This window comes from Oncorhynchus mykiss, chromosome 16, assembly GCF_057628025.1.
Source record: "Oncorhynchus mykiss isolate SJ-2025 chromosome 16, ASM5762802v1, whole genome shotgun sequence".
NCBI classification, from domain to species: Eukaryota; Metazoa; Chordata; class Actinopteri; order Salmoniformes; family Salmonidae; genus Oncorhynchus; species Oncorhynchus mykiss.
The window spans coordinates 72922544-72948181 of NC_143037.1; the positions used below are offsets into that span (position 1 = coordinate 72922544).

Below are 25638 nucleotides of genomic sequence, written 5' to 3' on the forward strand. Positions count from 1 at the left end.
GTCATCAAATTGAACATGATGATCTGCAATTTTCTTGTAAGAGTAAAGACAAAATATGTCAGATTTTTCAATGTATGAATGACGATATGAAGGAGATTTTATCAGATTTTTTAACAACCTGCTTGAAGTCAAACAAGCACAAACAATCTACATACAAACACATTTTGAACAGATGTACACTGAACATAAATATAAACACAACATGTAAAGTGTTGGTCCCATGTTTCATGAGCTGAAATAAAAGATCCCAGAAATGTTCCATATGCACAAAAAAGCTTACTTCTCTAAAATAAAAAAAATTAAAATGTGTTTACATCCCTGTTAGCGAGCATTTCTCCTTTGCCAATATAATGGTATGGGCAGGCATACGCTACAGAAAGCGAACACAATTACATTTTAACAATGGCAATTTGAATACACAGAGATACTGTGACAAGATCCTGGGGCCCATTGTAGCCAAGTGGTTAGAGGTGTCAGGTAGCCTAATGGTTAGATCATTGGGCCAGTAACCGAAAGGTTGCTAGATTGAATCCCTGAGCCGACAAGGTAAAAATCTGTCGTTTGGCCCCTGAACGAGGCAGTTAACCCACTGTTCCTAGGCCGTCATTGTAAATAATATTTTTTTCTTAACTGAATTTCCTAGTTAAATAAAATAAAACTGTCATGCCATTCATGCGCCACCATAACCTCATGTTCCACCATGATAATGCAAGGATCTGTACACATTTCCTGGAAGCTAAATATGTCCCAGTTCTTCCATGGCCTGCATACTCACCAGACATGTCACCCATTGAGCATGTTTGGAATGCTCTGGATTAACATGTACGACAGCGTGTTCCACGATCCAGCCAATATCCAGCAACTTTTCAGTCATTGAAGAGGAGTGGGACAACATTCCACAGTCTGATCTACTCAATGCGAAGGAGAGGTGTCGTGCTGCATGAGGCAAATGGTGGTCACACCAGGTACTGACTGGTTTTCTGATCCACACCCCTACCTTTTTTTAAATAAAGGTATCTGTGACCAACAGATGCATATCTGTATTCCCAGTCATATGTGAAACACATAGATGAGTGCCTAATGAATGTATTTCAATTGACTTATTTCCATATATGAACTGTAACTCAGTAATCTAGTAAATCTTTGAAATTGTTGTATGCTTCGTTTATATTTTGTTCAGTATAAATTGCTGTCACTAGGTGACACTAGCTAACTAGCTAGCACTCTCAACACATTTTGATGCTAATGGGGATCACGTGACGTCACGAATGACACGTGTATTCAAGATGGCGGCCGCGGCGATGGTAAGTGAACAGGAAAAATATATATATATTATTCTTCCAACATCTGTTCCGCTATCTACCTTCAAATAGAAGCATGTGGTTGTGTTTATATACGACTGTACTTTTTACCACGTGAAATTTAGAGTCATGATTTACCGACATGTATATGAGCTGTCTTTCTACATTGATTTGTCAACGGTGCAGCAAGCAGGGGATGTTGACGACGCTAGCCAGCCAAGACAACTTGTCAGCTACTGCTAACTAGTTAGATGTCAGCTCAGCCCAAAAAACACAATGTACCTAACTAGCTAGTTACCTAGTTCGTACTCTGTATATGGAACAAACATGACATGTATTTCAATTGCAGTTAGACACAGTTCATTAATAATCTCGTTGTGACAGCGTTAGTAGCCCTTTGGCGTAGCTAGGCTAACGTTAGCTGGCTCTGCCAACAACACAACTATCCTTCTCTAACTTGCCTAGCTACGTACACGCTTGCTAAAAGTTGAACTGGAAATGCGAAACATAGGTAGCTTGCTAGTTAGTTTTTATGTTGCAGCTAGTTAGTTCGAGGACCAGAGCCCAGACAAAAGGGGGCAGTTTAACTAGGTAATGTTAGATGGTTAATGCTAACTAGTATGTGGCTGGCAACTAGTTAGCTATGCATTTCCGGGTTGATTTGTGTATTCTATAAGCTTAACCAAAGAGTATGTTCTTTCTTACAGTAACTATCTAGTTGCTGTTGCTTAGTCGACATGTCTCAGCCATATATTTTATACAAGTGCTAGCTATTATCAGTGTGGAGATGTTTTCATGCACTCATTCGTAAACAGAGGTATGTCACTCATTATTCATTTGAGACGAGATTGATATGATGCATTGGGTTTTTAAGTTTGTTTTGTTATTGTTTATCATCAACGGACTGCCGAGTGGCGCAGCGGTCTAAGGCACTGCATATGTGTTAGGAGGCAGGTAGCCTAGTGGTTAGAGAGTTGGACTAATAACCAAAAGGTTGCCAGATCAAATCCCTGAGTTGACAAGGTAGAAATCTGTCATTCTGCCCCTGAACAAGGCAGTTAACCCACTGTTCCCCGGTAGGCCGTCATTGTAAATAAGATTTTGTTCTTACCTGACTTGCCTAGTTAAATAAACAACAATTAAAAGAGACACCCTGGTTCGAATCCAGGCTGTATCACAACCGGCTGTGATTGGGAGTCCACAATTGGCTCAGCGTCGTCCCGGTAGGCCGTCATTGTAAATAATAATTTGTTCTTAACTGACTTGTCTAGTTAAATAAAAGTTACATTAAAAAAAACATGTACTTTTTCACGGTGTTAATGTTTCCCTGTCTATCACATAAATGCTCATCCTCACCCCTCCCAGACCTGTGCAGTATGTATACTTTTGGTCATACATTCATGGCTAGTGGTTGTGTAAACAAGCACTCCACACAGGAAAGGAAAATCAGGCTTGACTGGTGTGATATTAGTTAAGTGAAAGGGTGATATCCATCTCTCACTCTGTACTAATATTTGACATGCAGTTTTGTTACTGTAACAGTAAGTAAACCAGAAGATCCTGTTTCCAACATTAGGCGTGTTCCTATACAATCATTGGGATGTGTAGACATAGTCTTTCATTTGTGACTGGTTAGATGTAGTCCTATGTAAAGTACAGTCTCAAAAGTTGTGTCTAAGTCATCAAGCCATCTTGGATTGTACTGTGTGTGTGTGTGCCCACATTGGATTTGATTAAGATCACGACCTCTGTCTCTGTGTGTGTGAAACATTAGTCCCACCTTTACATATCCCAAAGGCATCTCCAGTCCATTGATTTCTTAATGTCTAAAGCAGCTATGTGGCAACAGGGCCGTTCAATATCAATTCAAATGTGTCAACTCTGAGCAACTCTTATCTACTGAGTGTTTTGGTATTCAGGTCAAAAAAAGTCACCTTCTGACCTCCTTCTGCCAGGGGCAAACATTTTAGTTATAATCAAAAGCTTCTTCGTATAGATTGACCAACTAGTCCATTGACTGTTTTGTTGTGTTGAAGGAGACGTGGTTGGCCCTGCTGCTGTTGTCCATGTTGCCTGGAGGGGTCCAGCCCTTTTACGTGCCTGGAGTTGCTCCTATGAACTTCCACCAGAACAGTGCTGTAGAGATTAAGGTAAGTTAAACAACCAAACCTTTTTAGCCTAGTTCTAGCCCTCTTATGCTTCATCGGGTATATAATACTCTATTCTGCCTTGGCTTGTTGTGGTTTCACTAAGTTAGTTAGCATATTTTTGGGGGGGTTTTCTAGGTATGATGAACTGTGTTATTGTCTAAGCTTGATAGATGGCCTAAAGCTTGTTAGCTCCAAGGCAGACTGAGGTGGATACTAGTATTGGTTGTGTAGCCTATTGGTATGTGTTTGGCAGGTCAGTCAGTCAGTCAGTCACTCAATTAATACTATACCATCTACTGCATCTTTATGTAATACATGTATCACTAGCCACTTTAAACAATGCTACCTAATATAATGTTTACATACCCTACATTATTCATCTCATATGTATATACTGTACTCTATATCATCTACTGCATCTTTATGTAATACATGTATCACTAGCCACTTTAAACAATGCTACCTAATATAATGTTTACATACCCTACATTATTCATCTCATATGTATATACTGTACTCTATATCATCTACTGCATCTTTATGTAATACATGTATCACTAGCCACTTTAAACAATGCTACCTAATATAATGTTTACATACCCTACATTATTCATCTCATATGTATATACTGTACTCTATATCATCTACTGCATCTTTATGTAATACATGTATCACTAGCCACTTTAACTATGCCACTTTGTTTACATACTCATCTCATATGTATATACTGCACTCAATACCATCTACTGTATCTTGCCTATGCCGCTCTGTACCATCACTCATTCATATATCTTTATGTACATATTCTTTATCCCCTTACACTTGTGTCTATAAGGTAGTAGTTTTGGAATTGTTAGCTAGATTACTTGTTGGTTATTACTGCATTGTCGGAACTAGAAGCACAAGCATTTCGCTACACTCGCATTAACATCTGCTAACCATGTGTATGTGACCAATAAAATGTGATTTTGATTTGGATTTGAATTGAATGTGGCACACTGACCCCCCCACCCCACCCCCCAGGCCGTGAAGCTGACCAGCTCCCGGACTCAGCTTCCCTATGAATACTACTCCCTGCCCTTCTGTCAGCCTGATAAAGTGGTCTATAAAGCAGAGAACCTGGGTAAGTAAAGCAGCTCTCTCTGTTCTCCTCACGTGTAGAAGTGTTGTTCTATGCATCTTGTCATCGTTTGGAAGGTTTCCTGTGTTGTGTTCTAAAGCATTGATTTGTGTTGTCTTTGTATGGGATTCAGAGTAATCTGTTACGCATAAAGACCCACACCATGAACTCCTACTGTGTGTGTGTGTGTGTGTGTGTGTGTGTGTGTGTACAGGGGAGGTGTTACGTGGGGATCGTATTGTGAACACCCCCTACTCGGTACTCATGACCCAGGACAGGAAGTGTAAGGTGGTTTGTGCCAAGCTGAAACTCAACGTGCAGCAAAGCAAGCTGGTGGCTGAGCGCATCCAGGAAGAGTACTATGTTCACCTGTGAGTACCCTTCCTTCCTCATTACTCTGTCCAGTAGTCAGGTGACTGTGTAAGTAAGATGCTGCTGTAGGCTTCATGTTAATCCTGTCTATAAACTCAGCATCGCAGACAACCTCCCAGTGGCCACGCGACTGGAGTTCTACCCCAACAAAGAGGCAGAGGAGGAGAAGGATGTGGTGAAGGATGTTCAGTTTGAACACGGCTACAGACTGGGCTTCACTGAGAGCAGCAAGGTACAGAACCTGCTTGCTAGTTAGCATGGAGAGAGAGTATGGACACATCCGTATGAGATTAGGGGAGTGGGGACTCTGAATTTTGCTTGTCTATTACAGAACAGCTCTTGTTGTCCAGTAGTTATGTTTAGTGTATAAACCTTTGCGTTCTGTAGTCTCTCTACTATAGTTCTACCTACATACAGTTGAAGTCGGAAGTTTACAAACACTTAGGTCAGAGTCAGTAACTAGTTTTTCAACCACTCCACAAATTTCTTGTTAATAAACTATAGTTTTGGCAAGTCGGTCACATCTACTTTGTGCATGACAAGTTATTTTTCCAACAATTGTTTACAGACAGATCATTTCACTTATAATTCACTGTATCACAATTCCAGTGGGTCAGAAGTTTACATACACTAAGTTGACTGTGCCTTTAAACAGCCTGGAAATTCCAGAAAATGATGTCATGGCTTTAGAAGCTTCTGATAGGCTAATTTACATAATTTGAGTCAATTGGAGGTGTACCTGTGGAGGTATTTCAAGGCTTACCTTCAAACTCAGTGCCTCGTTGCTTGACATCATGGGAAAATCAAAATAAATCAGCCAAGACCTCAGAAAAAAAATTGTAGACCTCCACAAGTCTGGTTCATCCTTGGGAGCCATTTCCAAACGCCTGAAGGTACCACGTTCATCTGTACAAACAATAGTACGCAAGTATAAACACCATTGGACCACGCAGCCGTCATACCGCTCAGGAAGGAGATGCCTTCTGTCTCCTAGAGATGAACGTACTTTGGTGTGAAAAGTCCAAATCAATCCCAGAACAACAGCAAAGGACCTTGTGACGATGCTGGAGGAAACATGTACAAAAGTATCTATATCCATATATCTTATATCGACATAACCTGAAAGGCCGCTCAGCAAGGAAGAAGCCGCTGCTCCAAAACCGCCATTAAAAAAAGCCAGACTACGGTTTGCAACTGCACATGGGGACAAAGATCGTACTTTTTGGAGAAATGTCCTCTGGTCTGATGAAACAAAAATAGAACTGTTTGGCCATAATGACCATCATTATGTTTGGAGGGAAAAGGGGGAGGCTTGCAAGCCAAAGAACACCATCCCAACTGTGAAGCATGGGGGTGGCAGCATCATGTTGTGGTTGTGCTTTGCTGCAGGAGGGACTGGTGCAGTTCACAAAATAGATGGCATCATGAGGTAGGATATATTTTGTGGATATATTGAAGCAACATCTATCATATATTAGTCAGGAAGTTAAAGCTTGGTCGCAAATGGGTCTTCCAAATGGACAATGACCCCAAGCCTACTTCCAAAGTTGTGGCAGAATGGCTTAAGGACAACAAAGTCAATGTATTGGAGTGGCCATCACAAAGCCCTGAACTCAATCCTATAGAAAAGTTGTGGGCAGAACTGAAAAAGTGTGTTTGAGCAAGGAGGCCTACACACCTGACTCAGTTAGACCTGCTCTGTCAGTAGGAATGGGCCAAGATTCACCCGACTTATTGTGGGAAGCTTGTGGAAGGCTACCCAAAGCGTTTGACCCGAGTTAAACAATTTAAAGGCAATGCTACCGAACACTAATTACATACAATTAGTATATGTAAACTTCTGGCCCACTGGGAATGTGATGAAAGAAATAAAAGCTGAAATCATTTTCTCTACTATTATTCTGACATTTCACATTCTTAAAATAAAGTGGTGAACCTAACTGACTTAAGACAGGGAATTTTTATTAAGATTAAATATCAGGAATTGTGCAACTGAGTTTAAATGTATTTGGCTAAGGTGTATGTGAACTTCCCGACTTCAACTGTAACCACGTGTCCTTCATTCTGTTCTCTCTACTATAGTTCTACCTTCACAACCACCTGTCTTTCATCATCTACTACCACAAGGAGAAGCTGGAGGAGGAGGAAGAGCACAACTACAGAGTTGTACGTTTTGAGGTGGTTCCCCAGAGTGTGAAGGTGGAGGGTAAGTTGAGCTGGTTCTCCCCAGTGTACAGGTGAAGTTACACAGCACCCTGTCCTGTCTGAGGTACGAACGGTTTATTCCAGCCCAATAAACACAGAGACAAGCGTTAGATAATACAGCCTGTGTTGCTATCCTTCCCTTCCTATTTGTTAATTGTCTCTGTCTGGATCCTTCTGCAGACCTGAAGGCTGATAAGGGGTTGTGTACCCTGCCTGAGGCCACTAACTCAGCTCCTCAGGAGATTGACCCCTCCAAGGAGAATGAGGTTCTCTTCACCTACTCTGTCCGCTGGGAGGTAAGTGGCACGGTCCTTCTCTGTGTGGCCCTTCTCTGTGTGGCCCTTCTCTGTGTGGCCCTTCTTTAGGTCCCAGAGTCTAAGCAACAGTAAAGATTTAGAATTGTTATCTGTAAAGTGTTGAGATGTTGGGATACACTTGAAATAAAATGGGACTTGACTTGGCTAGCTACGTTGTTGGTAGGGGTCCTCTTCACTGAGGAATGTGCTTATTTATGATGGTTCTTTGTGTTTTCTAGGCTCCTGCCTTGATTATGTAATTGCTTGTCTTCTAATGGAAGGTCCTCTAGACAAAGATACCTTGGTCTCGTTGGGACTCTGCCTAAAGAATTATCAATGGCCTGACTTGACCCCCTGTTTGTCTCTCCCTCCTCCCCTGTAGGAGAGCCAGGTGAAGTGGGCATCTCGCTGGGACACCTACCTGACCATGAGTGACGTGCAGATCCACTGGTTCTCCATCGTCAACTCAGTGGTGGTGGTCTTCTTCCTCTCTGGGATCCTCAGTATGATCATCATCAGGACCCTGAGGAAGGACATCGCCAACTACAACAGAGAGGATGACATAGTAAGAGACCCCACTCACTCTGCTAAACATGACATGGCTTTGGCATTTGACAGCACTTTGTGTGCATGTGTGGTTGCAGCTGCAGGGAGAGTCTCAGTTAAATAATTGTGAGACTGAAGAGATTAGGATTTAAAATGTGCCATATGTCCACCCTCTCGAGATGAGTATTTACTTCCTGTTGTGGGTAGTGTGTCTGTAAGATATCTTGACCAATGCCTATCTTCGATAGGAGGACACCATGGAGGAGTCGGGCTGGAAGAATGTCCATGGTGACGTGTTCAGACCTCCACAGTATCCCATGATCCTCAGCTCTCTGCTGGGCTCTGGCATACAGCTCTTCTGCATGATTCTCATCGTCATCTGTGAGTGTGATCTGTAAACAGACTTCTAGAATCTCGTTTCAAAAGCACTCTTATCTACCAACTGCTTTTTTCACCAAGGAATTGTAATCTCTGGATTTGGTCCAGCCACTACAGCTGGAGACGAAAGCCTGGTCGCCTGTGTGTCTCTGTGACGTGGAGCTGTTGTGTTTTATCTGTCCTGTAGTCGTGGCCATGTTGGGGATGCTGTCTCCTTCCAGTAGAGGGGCCCTGATGACCACTTCCTGCTTTCTGTTCATGTTCATGGGGTAAGACGAGAGAGAGTCGCCCTCCTTATGTCTCAGGCCCAATCCCAAAATGGACCCCTATGCACTTGTGGAGATCTGAGAGGATGTGTTGGGTGTAAGCGATACGGTAAATTGCTCAACCATGCCGCATTTCTGATAGGCTAGTTGGAACTTTAACCATATTACTTATACCAATCAAATCCTCACAAATCTTCACAAGTGCATAGGGGTCCATTTTGGGATTGGGCCTGAGACATAAGGAGGGCGACTCTCTCTGTTTGGGATTGGGCCTGAGACATAAGGAGGGTGACTCTTTCTGATTGGGATTGGGCCTGAGACATAAGGAGGGTGACTCTCTGTTTGGGATTGGGCCTGAGACATAAGGAGGGTGACTCTCTCGGTTTGGGATTGGGCCTGAGACATAAGGAGGGTGACTCTCTGTTTGGGTTTGGGCCTGAGACATAAGGAGGGTGACTCTCTCGGTTTGGGATTGGGCCTGAGACATAAGGAGGGTGACTCTCCCGGTTTGGGATTGGGCCTGAGACATAAGGAGGGTCACTCTCTCTGTTTGGGATTGGGCCTGAGACATAAGGAGGGTGACTCTCTCGGTTTGGGATTGGGCCTGAGACATAAGGAGGGTGACTCTCCCGGTTTGGGATTGGGCCTGAGACATAAGGAGGGTCACTCTCTCGGTTTGGGATTGGGCCTGAGACATAAGGAGGGTCACTCTCTCTGTTTGGGATTGGGCCTGAGACATAAGGAGGGTCACTCTCTCTGTTTGGGATTGGGCCTGAGACATAAGGAGGGTCACTCTCTCTGTTTGGGATTGGGCCTGAGACATAAGGAGGGTCACTCTCTCTGTTTGGGATTGGGCCTGAGACATAAGGAGGGTCACTCTCTCTGTTTGGGATTGGGCCTGAGACATAAGGAGGGTGACTCTCTCGGTTTGGGATTGGGCCTGAGACACAAGGAGGGTGACTCTCTCAGTTTGGGATTGGGCCTGAGACATAAGGAGGGTGACTCTCTCGGTTTGGGATTGGGCCTGAGACATAAGGAGGGTGACTCTCTCTGTTTGGGATTGGTGCTCTGTCTGCTGTCTATACACTGGGAGAGGCATCAATATGACTGTCTTTGCTTCCAGTGTGTTCGGTGGATACTTCGCTGGCAGACTCTACCGCACCCTGAAAGGTCATCGGTGGAAGAAGGGTGCTTTCTGTGTGAGTATTTCAAATGAGCACTATCAATGACTAATGACATATATTATTTCTAATCAAACTTCGTGTCCGGTTGCCTACTATTCATGTGTGACTGCGTGTTTCTGCTGTGCCTGCAGACGGCCACTCTGTACCCGGCTGTGGTCTTCTCCATCTGCTTCGTCCTCAACTGTTTCATCTGGGGAGAGCACTCGTCTGGAGCTGTGAGCTAGCTAGTCTCCTACATACAGGCCCACTGTATATCAACACATTCACTGTCTATAGGAGCGCTGTCTATAGGAGCGCTGTCTATAGGAGCGCTGTATAGCAACACATTCACTGTCTATAGGAGCGCTGTCTATAGGAGCGCTGTCTATAGGAGCGCTGTCTATAGGAGCGCTGTATAGCAACACATTCACTGTCTATAGGAGCGCTGTCTATAGGAGCGCTGTATAGCAACACATTCACTGTCTATAGGAGCGCTGTCTATAGGACCGCTGTCTATAGGACCACTGTCTATCAACACATTCACTGTCTATAGGACCACTGTCTATAGGACCACTGTCTATAGGACCACTGTCTATAGGACCACTGTATAGCAACACATTCACTGTCTATAGGACCACTGTCTATAGGACCACTGTCTATAGGACCACTGTCTATAGGACCACTGTATAGCAACACATTCACTGTCTATAGGACCACTGTCTATAGGACCACTGTCTATAGGACCACTGTCTATAGGACCACTGTCTATAGGACCACTGTATAGCAACACATTCACTGTCTATAGGACCACTGTATAGCAACACATTCACTGTCTATAGGACCACTGTCTATAGGACCACTGTATAGCAACACATTCACTGTCTATAGGACCACTGTCTATAGGACCACTGTCTATAGGACCACTGTATAGCAACACATTCACTGTCTATAGGACCACTGTCTATAGGACCACTGTCTATAGGACCACTGTATAGCAACACATTCACTGTCTATAGGAGCGCTGTCTATAGGAGCGCTGTATAGCAACACATTCACTGTCTATAGGAGCGCTGTCTATAGGACCGCTGTCTATAGGACCACTGTCTATCAACACATTCACTGTCTATAGGACCACTGTCTATAGGACCACTGTCTATAGGACCACTGTCTATAGGACCACTGTATAGCAACACATTCACTGTCTATAGGACCACTGTCTATAGGACCACTGTCTATAGGACCACTGTCTATAGGACCACTGTATAGCAACACATTCACTGTCTATAGGACCACTGTCTATAGGACCACTGTCTATAGGACCACTGTATAGCAACACATTCACTGTCTATAGGACCACTGTCTATAGGACCACTGTCTATAGGACCACTGTATAGCAACACATTCACTGTCTATAGGACCACTGTCTATAGGACCACTGTATAGCAACACATTCACTGTCTATAGGACCACTGTCTATAGGACCACTGTATAGCAACACATTCACTGTCTATAGGACCACTGTCTATAGGACCACTGTCTATAGGACCACTGTATAGCAACACATTCACTGTCTATAGGACCACTGTCTATAGGACCACTGTATAGCAACACATTCACTGTCTATAGGACCACTGTCTATAGGACCACTGTCTATAGGACCACTGTCTATAGGACCACTGTATAGCAACACATTCACTGTCTATAGGACCACTGTCTATAGGACCACTGTCTATAGGACCACTGTATAGCAACACATTCACTGTCTATAGGAGCGCTGTCTATAGGACCGCTGTCTATAGGACCACTGTCTATCAACACATTCACTGTCTATAGGACCACTGTCTATAGGACCACTGTCTATCAACACATTCACTGTCTATAGGACCACTGTCTATAGGACCACTGTCTATAGGACCACTGTCTATAGGACCACTGTATAGCAACACATTCACTGTCTATAGGACCACTGTCTATAGGACCACTGTCTATAGGACCACTGTATAGCAACACATTCACTGTCTATAGGACCACTGTCTATAGGACCACTGTCTATAGGACCACTGTCTATAGGACCACTGTATAGCAACACATTCACTGTCTATAGGACCACTGTCTATAGGACCACTGTCTATAGAACCACTGTATAGCAACACATTCACTGTCTATAGGACCACTGTCTATAGGACCACTGTCTATAGGACCACTGTCTATAGGACCACTGTCTATAGGACCACTGTATAGCAACACATTCACTGTCTATAGGACCACTGTCTATAGGACCACTGTATAGCAACACATTCACTGTCTATAGGACCACTGTCTATAGGACCACTGTCTATAGGACCACTGTCTATAGGACCACTGTCTATAGGACCACTGTATAGCAACACATTCACTGTCTATAGGACCACTGTCTATAGGACCACTGTATAGCAACACATTCACTGTCTATAGGACCACTGTCTATAGGACCACTGTCTATAGGACCACTGTATAGCAACACATTCACTGTCTATAGGACCACTGTCTATAGGACCACTGTATAGCAACACATTCACTGTCTATAGGACCACTGTCTATAGGACCACTGTCTATAGGACCACTGTCTATAGGACCACTGTATAGCAACACATTCACTGTCTATAGGACCACTGTCTATAGGACCACTGTCTATAGGACCACTGTCTATAGGACCACTGTCTATAGGACCACTGTCTATAGGACCACTGTCTATAGGACCACTGTCTATAGGACCACTGTCTATAGGACCACTGTCTATAGGACCACTGTATTTGACCCAGAGAGGGCCATTAGTTTTTCACACGAGACATAGAAAATATATTCAAATCCACATGCTTTCCAATTCTCCACAATGATCCGGAATACACCTGTTCCCTGAATATCATCAACACATTCAGTCTACCGCCCTCAGAGCAAGGACAGGTGTTGTGGACCATCTCAACCTGTGACGTCGTCTTCCCCCCTCAGGTCCCCTTCACCACCATGCTGGCTCTACTCTGCATGTGGTTCGGTATCTCCATGCCGCTGGTCTACTTGGGCTACTACTTTGGCTTCCGCAAGCAGCCGTACGATAACCCCGTCCGCACCAATCAGATCCCTCGCCAGGTGCCTGAGCAGCGCTGGTACATGAACAAGTTTGTGGGGTGAGTGTCCTTGTCAAGCCTGCCTACTGCTCTGCAGCAATCCATGTATACTCGTCTTTTCGTGTAGAACGTCCTCTTATATTCAGTCGTAGAAGTTCATTAAACACAGTCGTTTGGATGAACAGTGTTTTGATAGTGTTTTGTTTTCAGTGGGTTTAAAAAATGTTTTATCACATTTTCTCTTTTCCCTTCCCGAAGAATTCTGATGGCTGGGATTCTACCGTTTGGTGCCATGTTCATTGAACTCTTCTTCATTTTCAGTGTGAGTAGAAATCCTCTCCTATTAGCCTGTTGGAATAGGAATTTCCAGGTGAACAAACGAGTCAATCAGAAATCATTGCAGTTTATTATATAAAGGCGTCACTGTATGGTGAATGGCTCCAAGCCATTTTAGCTGTAGAAGATCCATTTTTGTTTCTATCGTTTCTTAAAACCGAGAATAACTTTTGAACATCACGTCAGCAATTACTAACCTCAATTCCGGATTCGACTTTGACTCATCTTCCCAGGGATCTTTGTGTACCGCTGACCCAATCTTTGGGCCACCCAAGAGGAGAAATGGGCGGGAAAAGGCATGAGAGGGGTGTGCTGTTGAGACTTAACGCGAACAAAAACAGGCCACTTGATAAATAAAACGGATGACCTCCGATCGCGGATTTGCTAACAACAGGACTCTCACAACAGCAATATGTTTTTCTGAAGATAGCCCTGGAGGGGTATCCAAGTCGATGGGTTCTCTGTTCACCGAGCAGACAGGAGATTGGATTCCGAGGAATCCAGAGGGGAAGTCTCTTCAACAACAGATGGTGTGTTCTACAGCTGCACCATCGAGAGCATCTCGACTCGGCTTGGTACGGCAACTGCTTGGCGTCAGTCTGCAAGGCGCTACAGAGGGTTGTGCGTACGGCGCAGTCCATCACTGGGGCTTAGCTCCCTGCCATCCAGGAGCTCTGTACCAGGCGGTGTAAGAGGAAGGCCCTAAAAAAATGTCAAAGGCTCCAGCCATCCCAAGTTCCAATGGCACGTTGTGTTAGCTAATCCAAGTTTATCATTTTAAAAGGCTAACTGATCATTAGAAAACCCTTTTGCAAGTATGTTAGCAAAGCTAAAAACTGTTGTTCTGATTGAAGAAGCAATAAAACTGGCCTTCTTTAGACTAGTATCTGGAGCATCAGATACCCTTAAGCGAGGCACTTAACCCTAATTGCTCCTGTAAATCCCTCTGGGTGACATTGTCTGCTAAGTTATATATATTTTTTAAATGTATCTGGTCAACACTCAAAACCACGGGACCGGGTGGTATTCCAGGGTGCATTCTCAGAGCATGCTCAGGCCAGCTGGCAGGCATCTCTAGTCATTTTCAACCTCTCCTTGTTCCAGTCTGTGATTTCTCCACAAGTTGACCACCATCATTCCTGTCCCCAAGAACTCTTAAGGCTACCTGCCACAATGACTAGCACCCTGTAGCAGTCCTCTGTAATCATGAAGTGCTTTAAGAGGCTGCTTATGGCACATCAACTCCAGCCACCCTAGACCCAACAGATGATGCCATCTCCACTGCGATCTACTACCTGGGCAAAAGGAACACCTATGTGAGAATGCTGTTCATCGACTACAGCTCAGCGTTTAACACCATAATGCCTTCTCAAGTTCATCACTAAGCTCAGGACCCAGGGACTGAGCCACCTCCCTCTACAACTGAATCCTGGACTTCTTCATGGGCCAGGTGGTGAAAGTAGGCAACAACACTTCTGCCACGCTGACCCTCAACACGGGGGGCCCTTCGGGGGTTTGTGCTTAGCCCCCTCCTCCCTTGGTGGCCAAGCACCACTCCAACTCCCAACTTTGCTGACGACACTGCAGTGGTAGGCCTGATCACCAACGGCGATGAGACCGCCTATAGGGAAGAGGTTGGAGACTTGGCAGTGTAGTGCCAGGACAACAACCTCTCCCTTTAGCAAGAAAGACCAAGGAGTTGATTATGGACCACAGGAAACAACTCGATCCACATTGATGGGCCGCAGCAGAAGAAGAACCAATCAAATCAGATCTGTACGTGGCCCTGGTCTAACCCATGTTGTCTCTGCTGTACGTGGCCCTGGTCTAACCCATGTTGTCTCTGCTGTACGTGGCCCTGGTCTAACCCATGTTGTCTCTGCTGTACGTGGCCCTGGTCTAACCCATGTTGTCTCTGCTGTACGTGGCCCTGGTCTAACCCATGTTGTCTCTGCTGTACGTGGCCCTGGTCTAACCCATGTTGTCTCTGCTGTACGTGGCCCTGGTCTAACCCATGTTGTCTCTGCTGTACGTGGCCCTGGTCTAACCCATGTTGTCTCTGCTGTACGTGGCCCTGGTCTAACCCATGTTGTCTCTGCTGTACGTGGCCCTGGTCTAACCCATGTTGTCTCTGCTGTACGTGGCCCTGGTCTAACCCATGTTGTCTCTGCTGTACGTGGCCCTGGTCTAACCCATGTTGTCTCTGCTGTACGTGGCCCTGGTCTAACCCATGTTGTCTCTGCTGTACGTGGCCCTGGTCTAACCCATGTTGTCTCTGCTGTACGTGGCCCTGGTCTAACCCATGTTGTCTCTGCTGTACGTGGCCCTGGTCTAACCCATGTTGTCTCTGCTGTACGTGGCCCTGGTCTAACCCATGTTGTCTCTGCTGTACGTGGCCCTGGTCTAACCCATGTTGTCTCTGCTGTACGTGACCCTGGTCTAACCCATGTTGTCTCTGCTGTACGTGGCCCTGGTCTAACCCATGTTGTCTCTGCTGTACGTGGCCCTGGTCTAACCCATGTTGTCTCTGCTGTACGTGGCCCTGGTCTAACCCATGTTGTCTCTGCTGTACGTGGCCCTGGTCTAACCCATGTTGTCTCTGCTGTACGTGGCCCTGGTCTAACCCATGTTGTCTCTGCTGTACGTGGCCCTGGTCTAACCCATGTTGTCTCTGCTGTACGTGGCCCTGGTCTAACCCATGTTGTCTCTGCTGTACGTGGCCCTGGTCTACGAGGTGTTTGTCTGACTGTAAGCTGTTCTCCCTCTGCAGGCCATCTGGGAGAACCAGTTCTACTACCTGTTTGGTTTCCTCTTCCTGGTGTTCATCATCCTGGTGGTGTCCTGCTCCCAGATTAGTATCGTCATGGTCTACTTCCAGCTCTGTGCGGAGGTGAGACGGGGCCCTGCTGTGTGGCTGCTGTGTGGGTGTATAGATGGGGCTTTTGCATAGTAAAAACATGGTGTGTGTGTGTGAAGAGAAGTTCAGAGACAGTGGAACTGGATAGAGAAGACGGGTGGTATAGTAGTATGATGAGTGGGTCGCTCCACTAGTTGTGACATCCCAGAGTTGCCAACTGTCTTCTCTGTCTCCTGCAGGACTACCGGTGGTGGTGGAGGACCTTCCTGGTATCAGGGGGCTCAGCCTTCTACGTTCTTGTTTACGCCATTTTCTACTTTGTCAACAAGGTAAACGTCAAAGACGTATTGAGATGAGGTTTGAAAGCGATTTTTTATTTTTTTTAAATTTTATTTAAGCATGCTTAGATTGGCTGGTAGCTGCTTAGATTGGCTGGTAGCTGCTTAGATTGGCTGGTAGCTGTCTAACAACAAGTTGACGTTGTGTTTCTCTTCCAGCTGGACATCGTGGAGTTTATTCCTTCCCTGTTGTACTTTGGCTACACGGCTCTCATGGTCCTGTCCTTCTGGCTCCTTACAGGGACCATCGGTTTTTACGCAGCGTACATGTTCATACGGAAGATCTACGCTGCCGTCAAAATCGACTGAGTTTGTTTCTGCTGCTTTTTTTAATTTTTTGTTGCCACATTTTCTTGTTCGGTTTTAATTTTTGTCTTCTTCGTGTCCAGCAAACACTGACTTCTGTGTATGGAAGGAAGGAAGCATGAGGTGGGTTTTGTGGAACAGTGCCACCCACAGGCATAGGGAGAGAACAGCAAGATGATGCTGCCTACTAGCTCGATGCTCCCCCCCCCCCCTCCCGTTGTTGGTGTCCACAGAGACAGAGTTCCTCTGGGACAGTCCATGTTTTTCCTGTGGTTCACCTTGGACACAACATGGGCCAAAGCATGTCAATTGAATTGAGTCTCTGTGTGTTTTAGTGTCTCTGCTTCTTTTGGAAGTTGGACAATCAATGAAGTGCATTGGTTCAGAACTTCACTTCGTTTTAAAATCAGTTCTCTGTAAAGATGTTTTAGTCTGACCTTTGTCTCTGTTTCTTTCTCGCTCTCTGTCTTTCGGTCTCTCTGTCTGTCGGTCTCTCTGTGTGTGTCTCTCTGTCTGTGTGTTAGTTAGTAAGGTTAGTTTATTTGAGTTTATAATCTTTATTCCAGATGGTTGGGAGGTCACATGGTGGTAATGGCACTACAAATGATTTTGTTTAGCTTGGAAATGGAAATGTAACATTGGAACAAGGATATTACAGTATTCTGTTTTTATTGCGGTTTCCATGTCCTGATGTGACCATTTCAACCACAACTAAAAATCAGAATCTAAATGTTTTTCCTGGAGAGAGAAAAAAAATCTCTCACATTGAGGTAACCGATTGTGTAAAAGAAAATTCTCCTCCGTGATCAATTAATCTGATGTTGCTAGGGAAGTCGAGGCTTAAGGTGGTTTTAAATATTAAATGTTATGGAACAAAAAAAAAAGTAAATGTTGATGGAAAAGTAGCATTTCTCATCTTCAAATCACCTTTTCTAGTTTATGAGCTTTAGCCTTAGGGAAAAACGACTTGTTTTAAAACGGTTGGACACCATTACATTACGAGTCAATGTAAACAGCTCCATGGTCTCACTGAACTATGCATTTTTTTTTGAGGGGGGGGAGGGGTGAGATTGATGTTTTGTTTTGAACACCTAGTTCAGTGAGACACACCTGCTATTCTAACAGAAGTTATCGGTGTCGGGTTATCCCTGAGCATCAATGTCTCTACAAGGATCGCCTTAGCAACACAGAGTTCTGTCAATGAGCCTCTGAATGGAGCACAGTTGTTTCCCATAAACAACCTCTAAATTAAGGACGCTTGTGTTTCCCATAAACAACAGGCCCAATCAGTGCTGTACAAGGTTGACAATGTGTTTTTAGATTCAGTGGATAGGAATGAGCTGGTCCTTCACTGGGTTTACTCTATCTGGCTGTCTTTACACAAGTAGCCCACTTCTGATATTTTCCCCCAATTATTGGCAAAAGAGCTTATCTGATTGGTCAAAATGCCAATTATTGGCAAAAGAGCTGATCTGATTGGTCAAAATACCAATTATTGGCAAAAGAGCTGAATTGGCCTGCCTGTGTAAACACAGGCTCTGTTACCCAGAGTTAGTTTCCCACCGGGGCTTCACACCGTCTTGTAGCTGGAGTTCCTCTGTGAGACTGACATGCTGAACATTCTGCCTGTTGAAACACTGGCCCGACACAACAGATAGAATGTTCCTTTTGTGGTGTTGGGGACTAAAAACATTAAAGACCTTTCCATCTTGGGCCTATTTTACTCTGTCTCTGATTACACTGGCAGCCCAATTCTTTTATTATTATTTTTTTTAATCTAAGATCTGATTGGTCAAAAGAGAAGAAGAAAAATGTATCAGAATTGAGCTGCCTGTGTAAACGAAGGCTATAAAACGTTATTCTCAGTGCCAGTTTCCCAGGCCCAGATTAAGCCAAGTCCTGCACCAAAAATGATGATCCATGGACCTTTTTAAGTCCAGGAAAAGGTTTAAATAAAATTTGAGAGCTGAGCTTTCAGGAACATAACCTTCAGGTCAACATTACTACCCCACTAGATTCTTCACCTGTTTTTGTTGTTGATTAAAGAGCATAGAAACAGTCTGGTAGAGGTGTGATTTTCACACAGCAGAGGGTGTTGGGATAGAACTGCACTGGAAGAGAAAGGGAGGGAACCGGTGCTGAGAGGGAAAGGGAGGGAACCGGTGCTGAGAGGGAAAGGGAGGGAACCGGTGCTGAGAGGGAAAGGGAGGGAACCGGTGCTGAGAGGGAAAGGGAGGGAACCGGTGCTGAGAGGGAAAGGGAGGGAACCGGTGCTGAGAGGGAAAGGGAGGGAACCGGTGCTGAGAGGGAATTACTCCATTCTGGGTGAATGATAATACAGTGAACCACTGAATGAATCATACCTCTCTCTGCCTCCTGTCTCCACTCTCCCTTAACAGCTTATCTCTGCATCTCTCTCACATTCATCTCTACATTATCCCATCAGCCATCCCTCTCTCACATTCACCTCTACATTATCCCATCAGCCATCTCTCACATTCCCCGCTACATTATCCCATCAGCCATCTCTCTCTCTCACATTCACCTCTATATTATCACATCAGCCATCTCTCTCTCACATTCACCTCTACATTATTACATCAGCCATCTCTCTCTCACATTCACCTCTACATTATCCCATCAGCCATCTCTCTCTCACATTCACCTCTACATTATTACATCAGCCATCTCTCTCTCACATTCACCTCTACATTATCCCATCAGCCATCTCTCTCTCTCACATTCACCTCTACATTATCCCATCAGCCATCTCTCTCTCTCACATTCACCTCTACATTATCCCATCAGCCATCTCTCTCTCTCACATTCACCTCTACATTATCCCATCGGCCTTTTCCTCCCCTCTGCCAGTGTCTGAAAGTGTTCCTGATCCACAGACAGACTTCCTCACCTGGGCCCATCAAACAAAATTTCAGGAGAGAGAATTTCTACAGATGTTCTTTTGATTGACATGAGCTGTGTATGTATGTGTGTGTATGTGTGTGTGTGTGTGTGTGAATGACAGTCTACTATGTATGTAAATGCAAAGCGCTGTTTTTTTTTGTTTTTTTCTCTCCTGTTGTGGGGCTCTGACTGTATGTATAAAGATCATGTGCATGGTTTTTAAGAAACTTTTTATTTGTCTTTTTTTCCCCACGTTTTCTTTACAGAATGTCCAGTTATATAATGTATGAAACAATTAAAGTGCTGATTCGTTGGAATTTGAATGTCTCCTTTTTTTTATCTATTCATTTATGCCATAAATGGTTGTCTGCTGGGATTTTCTGCGTGTTCATTTTACATTCACTAGATAAAGCCAGAGTAATGCTGAAGTGCCATTGTCGTGTTGTCTCTATGCTGTGTGTCCTGGGGGTTGGTATCAGATTACACATTGTCGTGTTGTCTCTATGCTGTGTGTCTTGGGGGTTGGTATTAGATTACACATTGTCGTGTTGTCTCTATGCTGTGTGTCTTGGGGGTTGGTATCAGATTACACATTGTCGTGTTGTCTCTATGCTGTGTGTCTTGGGGGTTGGTATTAGATTACACATTGTCGTGTTGTCTCTATGCTGTGTGTCTTGGGGGTTGGTATCAGATTACACATTGTCGTGTTGTCTCTATGCTGTGTGTCTTGGGGGTTGGTATCAGATTACACATTGTGTATTAAAACTATTTTTGAGTTCTCTTTTTCATTTTTTTTTAATCTATAGCAGTCTGTATCCTGTAAATGTAAGAGAGAGTGTTCCTATTAGTGTAGGTATACACAAACTCAGCAAAAACAAATGTCATCTCACTGTCAACTGTGTTTTATTTTCAGCTAACTTAACATGTGTAAATATCATATGAACATCAGATTCAACAACTGAGACATAAACTGAACAAGTTCCACAGACATGTGACTAACAGAAATGGAATAATGTGTCCCTGAACAAAGGGGGGGGTCAAAATCAAAAGTAACAGTCAGTATCTGGTGTGGCCACCAGCTGCGTTAAGTACTGCAGTGCATCTCCTCCTCGTGGACTGCACCAGATTTGCCGGTTCTTGCTGTGAGATGTTACCCCACACTTCCACCAAGGCACCTGCAAGTTTCCAGACATTTCTGGAGGGGAATGGCCCTAGCCCACACCCTCCAATCCAACAGGTCCCAGACGTGCTCAATGGGATTGAGATCCAGGGTCTTCGCTGGCCATGGCATAACAATTACATTCCTGTCTAGCAGGAAATCACACACAGAACGAGCAGTATGACTGGTGGCATTGTCATGCTGGAGGGTCATGTCAGGATGAGGGATTGTGCGTTCCTGGTGTAACTCGGGCAGTTGTTGCCATCCTGTACCTGTACCTGATCGGATGTACCGATCCTGTGCAGGTGTTGTTAAACGTGGTCTGCCACTGCGAGGACGATCAGCTGTCCGTCCTGTCTCCCTGTAGCGCTGTCCTAGGCATCTCACAGTACGGGCATTGCAATTTATTGCCCTGGCCACATCTGCAGTCCTCATGCCTCCTTGCAGCATGCCTAAGGCACGTTCACACAGATGAGCAGGGACCCTGGGCATCTTTCTTTTGATGAGTCAGTAGAAAGGCCTCTTTAGTGTCTTAAGTTTTCATAACTGTGACCTTAATTGCCTACCGTCTGTAAGCTGTTAGTGTCTTAACGACCGTTCCACAGGTGCATGTTCATTCATTGTTTATGGTTCATTGAACAAGCATGAAAAACAGTGTTTAAACCCTTTACAATGAAGATCTTGTGAAGTTATTTTGATTTTTACAAATTATCTTTGAAAGACAGGGTCCTGAAAAAAGGTCTGTTTCTTTTTTTGCTGAGTTAACATGTAGGTTAGCTGCATATACCTGTATGACATCATACTGTAATTAGGGTGTTCAATGGCTTAACTCAAGTAACAAGACCCATTGCGGTGTCCAGTCTGTCAAATCATCTGTGTAGAGCAGTGTGGTGTAGTGATCTCTAGGAATGTACAGGGCCTTCAGAAAGTATTCATACCCATTATTCCACATTTTGTTGTGTCACAGCCTGAATTTAAAATTATTCAAATATATTATTTCTCAATATACCCCATAATGACAAACTGAAAACATGTATTTAGAAATGTTTGCAAATGTAAATACAGAAATATCTCATTTACATAAGTATTCACACTCCTGAATCAATACCTTGTAGAAGCACCTTTGCCAGTGATTACAGCCGTGAGTCTTTCTGGGTAAGTCTCCAAGAGCTTTGCACACATGGATTGTACAATATTTGCACATTATTCTTGAAAGAATTCTTTAAAGTTTTGTCGAGTTGGTTGTAGATCATTGCTAGACAGCCATTTTCAAGTCTTGCTATAGATTTTCAAAACAATTTAAGTCAAAAACAAACTACCCCACTCAATGTCGTCTTGGAAAGCAACTCCAGTGTATATTTGGCCATGTGTTTTATGTTATTGTCCTGCTGAAAGCTGAATTTGTCTCCCAGTGTCTGTTGGAACACAAACTGAACCAGGTTTTCCTCTGGGATTTTGCCTGTGCTTAGCTCTATTCCTATTCTATTTAACCTAAAGAAAGAGAGTCCTTGACGGTGACAAGCAAACTCATAACATGATGCAGCCACCACCATACTTGAAAATATGAAGAGTGGTACTCAGTGAGGTGTTGTGTTTGGATTTGCCACAAACATAACGCTTTGTATTCAGAATATTGTTCATTTCTTTGCCACATTTTTTGCAGTTATTTTAGTGCCTTGTTGCAAACAAGATACATGTTTTGGAATATTTGTATTCTGTACAGGCTTCCTTCTTTTTACTCTGTCATTTAGGTTAGTATTCCTCCGTTTTCTATCACAGCCATTAAACTCTAACTGTTTTAAAGTCACCATTGGCCTCGTGGTGAAATCCCTGAGCGGTTTCCTTCCTTTCCGGCAACTGAGTTAGGACGGACGCCTATATCTTTCTAGTGACTGGGTGTATTGATACACCATCCAAAGTGTTATTAACAACTTCACCATGCTCAAATGGATATTCATTGTCTGCTTTTTATTTTGACCCATCTACCAATAGGTGCCCTTCTTGGCGAGGAAATGGAAAACCTCCCTGGTCTTTGTGGTTGAATCTGTGTTTGAAATTCAATGCTCGACTGAGGGACCTTACAGACAATTGTATGTGTGGGGTACAGAGATGAGGTAGTCATTCAGTTACTACTGCAACGCCTAACAAAGAGCTGCAGTTAGTTTCATAATGGGGGGGGCAAGTAATAAGTTAGTCCAAAATATTTTAAAAACAAAAAACATCGTATTTGGGACAAATCATTCACTAATACCTAACCCTCAACTTACTCTTGTAATAAATAATGTGGAAATTGAGCATGTTGAGGTGACTAAACTGCTTGGAGTAACCCTGGATTGTAAACTGTCATGGTCAACACACATTGATACAACGGTTTTTAAAATTGTTTTTAAAAATTGTATAACTGCCTTAATTTTGCTGGACCCCGGGAAGAGTAGCTGCTTGACTTGTCAGCAGCTAATGGTGATCCATAATAAATCAAATTCAAAAAAATAAATGTTGAACCCTATTATTGCACATATGCATTTTTACAAATGAATTCAAATCTGAAATGTCTCGAGTGAATAAGTATTCAACCCCTGTGTTAATGGCCTGAATTAGTTCAGGAGTAAAAATGTGCTTAACGAAGTCACTTTATGCTTTTCCTTTTTGAATTCATATCTAAAAAAAACATTCTAAAATATATAATTCCACTTTGACATTATTGGTATTATGTGTGGCTCCTCTCTCTAGGTTTCTTCCTAGGTTCTGGTCTTTCTAGGGAGTTTTTCCTAGCCACCGTGCTTCTACACCTGCATTGCTTGCTGTTTGGGGTTTTAGGCTGGGTTTCTGTACAGCACTTTGAGATATCAGCTGATGTACAAAAGGCTGTATCAATAAATTTGATTTGAATTGTGTAGGCACAAAAATCTATTTTAAATTCAGGCTGTAACACAACAAAATGCGTGAAGGTGCCGTGTACACTGCCTTCTCCAGTCTGTTTAAGTCCATTTCCTACTTTTCTGAGTTCTAACTATGCTCTTTTCAAAAAGACAAAGGAGTCAAATCAAATGTAAAAAAAAAAAAAAAACGCAGTCAAAGTATGAAACCGTGAATTTGTCTTTTAATAATTTCAACATAACAAGTCAAAGATACAATGTACTGTACAATAAGTAAAAGAGGTTTGCTGTTTATGTCGTCTCTTTGGATCAACCAATATACAAATCTGTCACTTTACAATGCAGCAACTGATCGCATGTGAGATATGTAAAAAAAAAAAAAAAAAAAGTTACGTTTTTTTTTTCTCTGAAGAATATAGTTGATAAAACTCCATGCTATGTAAAATAGTGTAAGGATGAAAGTAAATATTCCGTTTTTTGTTTTGTTCACCTTTTTTTTTTTCCAGAGTTGGCTGTAATAAGCAAGTACTAAAAATAAATGTCTATGTCACTAAACAAGATACACAAAAAAAAAAAGCTTAGAATGCAAGACTTACATTAAGCTAAAAAATATATATAAAACTACACGTGGAGTCTGTCTTTTCACCAGACAGTACCAGTTTCTCACTAGAAAAAGAAAAAAAAAGCATTCATGAAATCCAATCGGTTTTCTGACTTAAAATTGATCAAATAATTCCCTTAAATTCTGTGTTGTTCACCTACTAACAGAGGAACGGTGAGGACAAGTGCATCTCTAGTAGGTGCAGGCGAGGTAATGAACCAACAAGGCATTGTAGCGAAAACATCCGCTCCGCACTCGGTCAAAACTGAAGGCGAGATATTACTTCCACAGCCTTTCATTAACAATGCCAAAGACCTATCTGATGCTTTGAATCATAACACCACTGTCAGAGGTAGGCCTTCTCAGGGGTAGAGCAGAGGTATCTCTCCAACAACGAGTGGGATGGACTCATGATTAGGTCATGATTAGGCCTGATGATACTGAAGTACTGCTAAAATACTCCTGAAAAGGCCACTTCCCAAGGTTAGCTCTGCAAAACGTAGCATTTAAAGCTGCCTCCAACAAGTACTTTAGTTTTAGTTTTCTTTTGCCAATGAATTATTAGCATTTCTATCACCTCTACTGTAAACGGTTATGTGTGGGGTGAAGTCTACTGTAAACGGTTATGTGTGAGGTGAAGTCTACTGTAAACGCTTGTGTGAGGTGAAGTCTATTGTAAACTGTTATGTGTGAGGTGAAGTCTATTGTAAACTGTTAGGTGTGAGGTGAAGTCTACTGTAAACTTATGTGTGGGGTGAAGTCTACTGTAAACTGTTATGTGTGGGGTGAAGTCTACTGTAAACTGTTATGTGTGGGGTGAAGTCTACTGTAAACTGTTATGTGTGGGGTGAGGTCTACTGTAAACTGTTATGTGTGAGGTGAAGTCTACTGTAAACTGGGGCAGATGGAGACTTACTTACCTTCTCTATAACAAGCCCTGTCTTGGCACATCATGTTAACATAGAGTGTTGTACAATATTCATTTCAAGACTGCCTGAATCTGTCTAGAAGCAACATGTGTTTTCTAGCTACTAGGCAGAGTAGTACAACCCTTTACTGAATAAAAGTGCTTTAGAACTAGGTTCCCCAGATAATGTGATAATGTGCTGTTGGATGGAACAGTGTCACATCTGTCGGAGAACAGGACCTGCTCTTTTTTTTGACCTTGAAGAAGAGGTCGATCTGGTAGTCCTTCTATTCCAGATTGTGAATGTCCTAGGGACGACGACGTATAATGTTCACCATGCTCTCTTGTTACAGATACTTGGTTGTAGAATATATTTGTTGTTGGGTTAGATACAATTTCAATAGAGAAGGCAACGCTGGTTACCCAACGGGCTGAGAGGGGAGTGGGGGGGTC

The 25638-nt window shown here is 43.4% G+C and overlaps 1 protein-coding gene across 1 annotated transcript; it reads left to right on the forward strand.

The window, feature by feature from the left end:
* Positions 1–1228: 1228 nt before the first annotated feature.
* LOC110492652 (transmembrane 9 superfamily member 4) lies at positions 1229–19966 on the forward strand. The gene is made up of 17 exons (XM_036947682.2): positions 1229–1304; positions 3338–3451; positions 4475–4574; positions 4786–4942; positions 5043–5175; positions 7026–7149; positions 7329–7444; positions 7827–8009; positions 8239–8371; positions 8556–8637; positions 9758–9833; positions 9950–10033; positions 12786–12961; positions 13160–13223; positions 16008–16127; positions 16334–16423; positions 16592–19966. Exons 1-17 carry the CDS (start codon positions 1269–1271, stop codon positions 16739–16741), a joined length of 1938 nt encoding a protein of 645 aa, XP_036803577.1. The 5' UTR covers positions 1229–1268; the 3' UTR covers positions 16742–19966.
* Positions 19967–25638: the final 5672 nt, after the last annotated feature.

Excerpts from the sequence above, each read along its gene's own strand:
- LOC110492652 (XM_036947682.2), top strand. The coding sequence starts at position 1,269 with ATGACACGTGTATTCAAGATGGCGGCCGCGGCGATG. Across the intron at positions 5,176-7,025 it reads GCTTCACTGAGAGCAGCAAG|TTCTACCTTCACAACCACCT; the intron begins GTACAGAACCTG and ends TCTCTACTATAG. Across the intron at positions 13,224-16,007 it reads AACTCTTCTTCATTTTCAGT|GCCATCTGGGAGAACCAGTT; the intron begins GTGAGTAGAAAT and ends CTCCCTCTGCAG.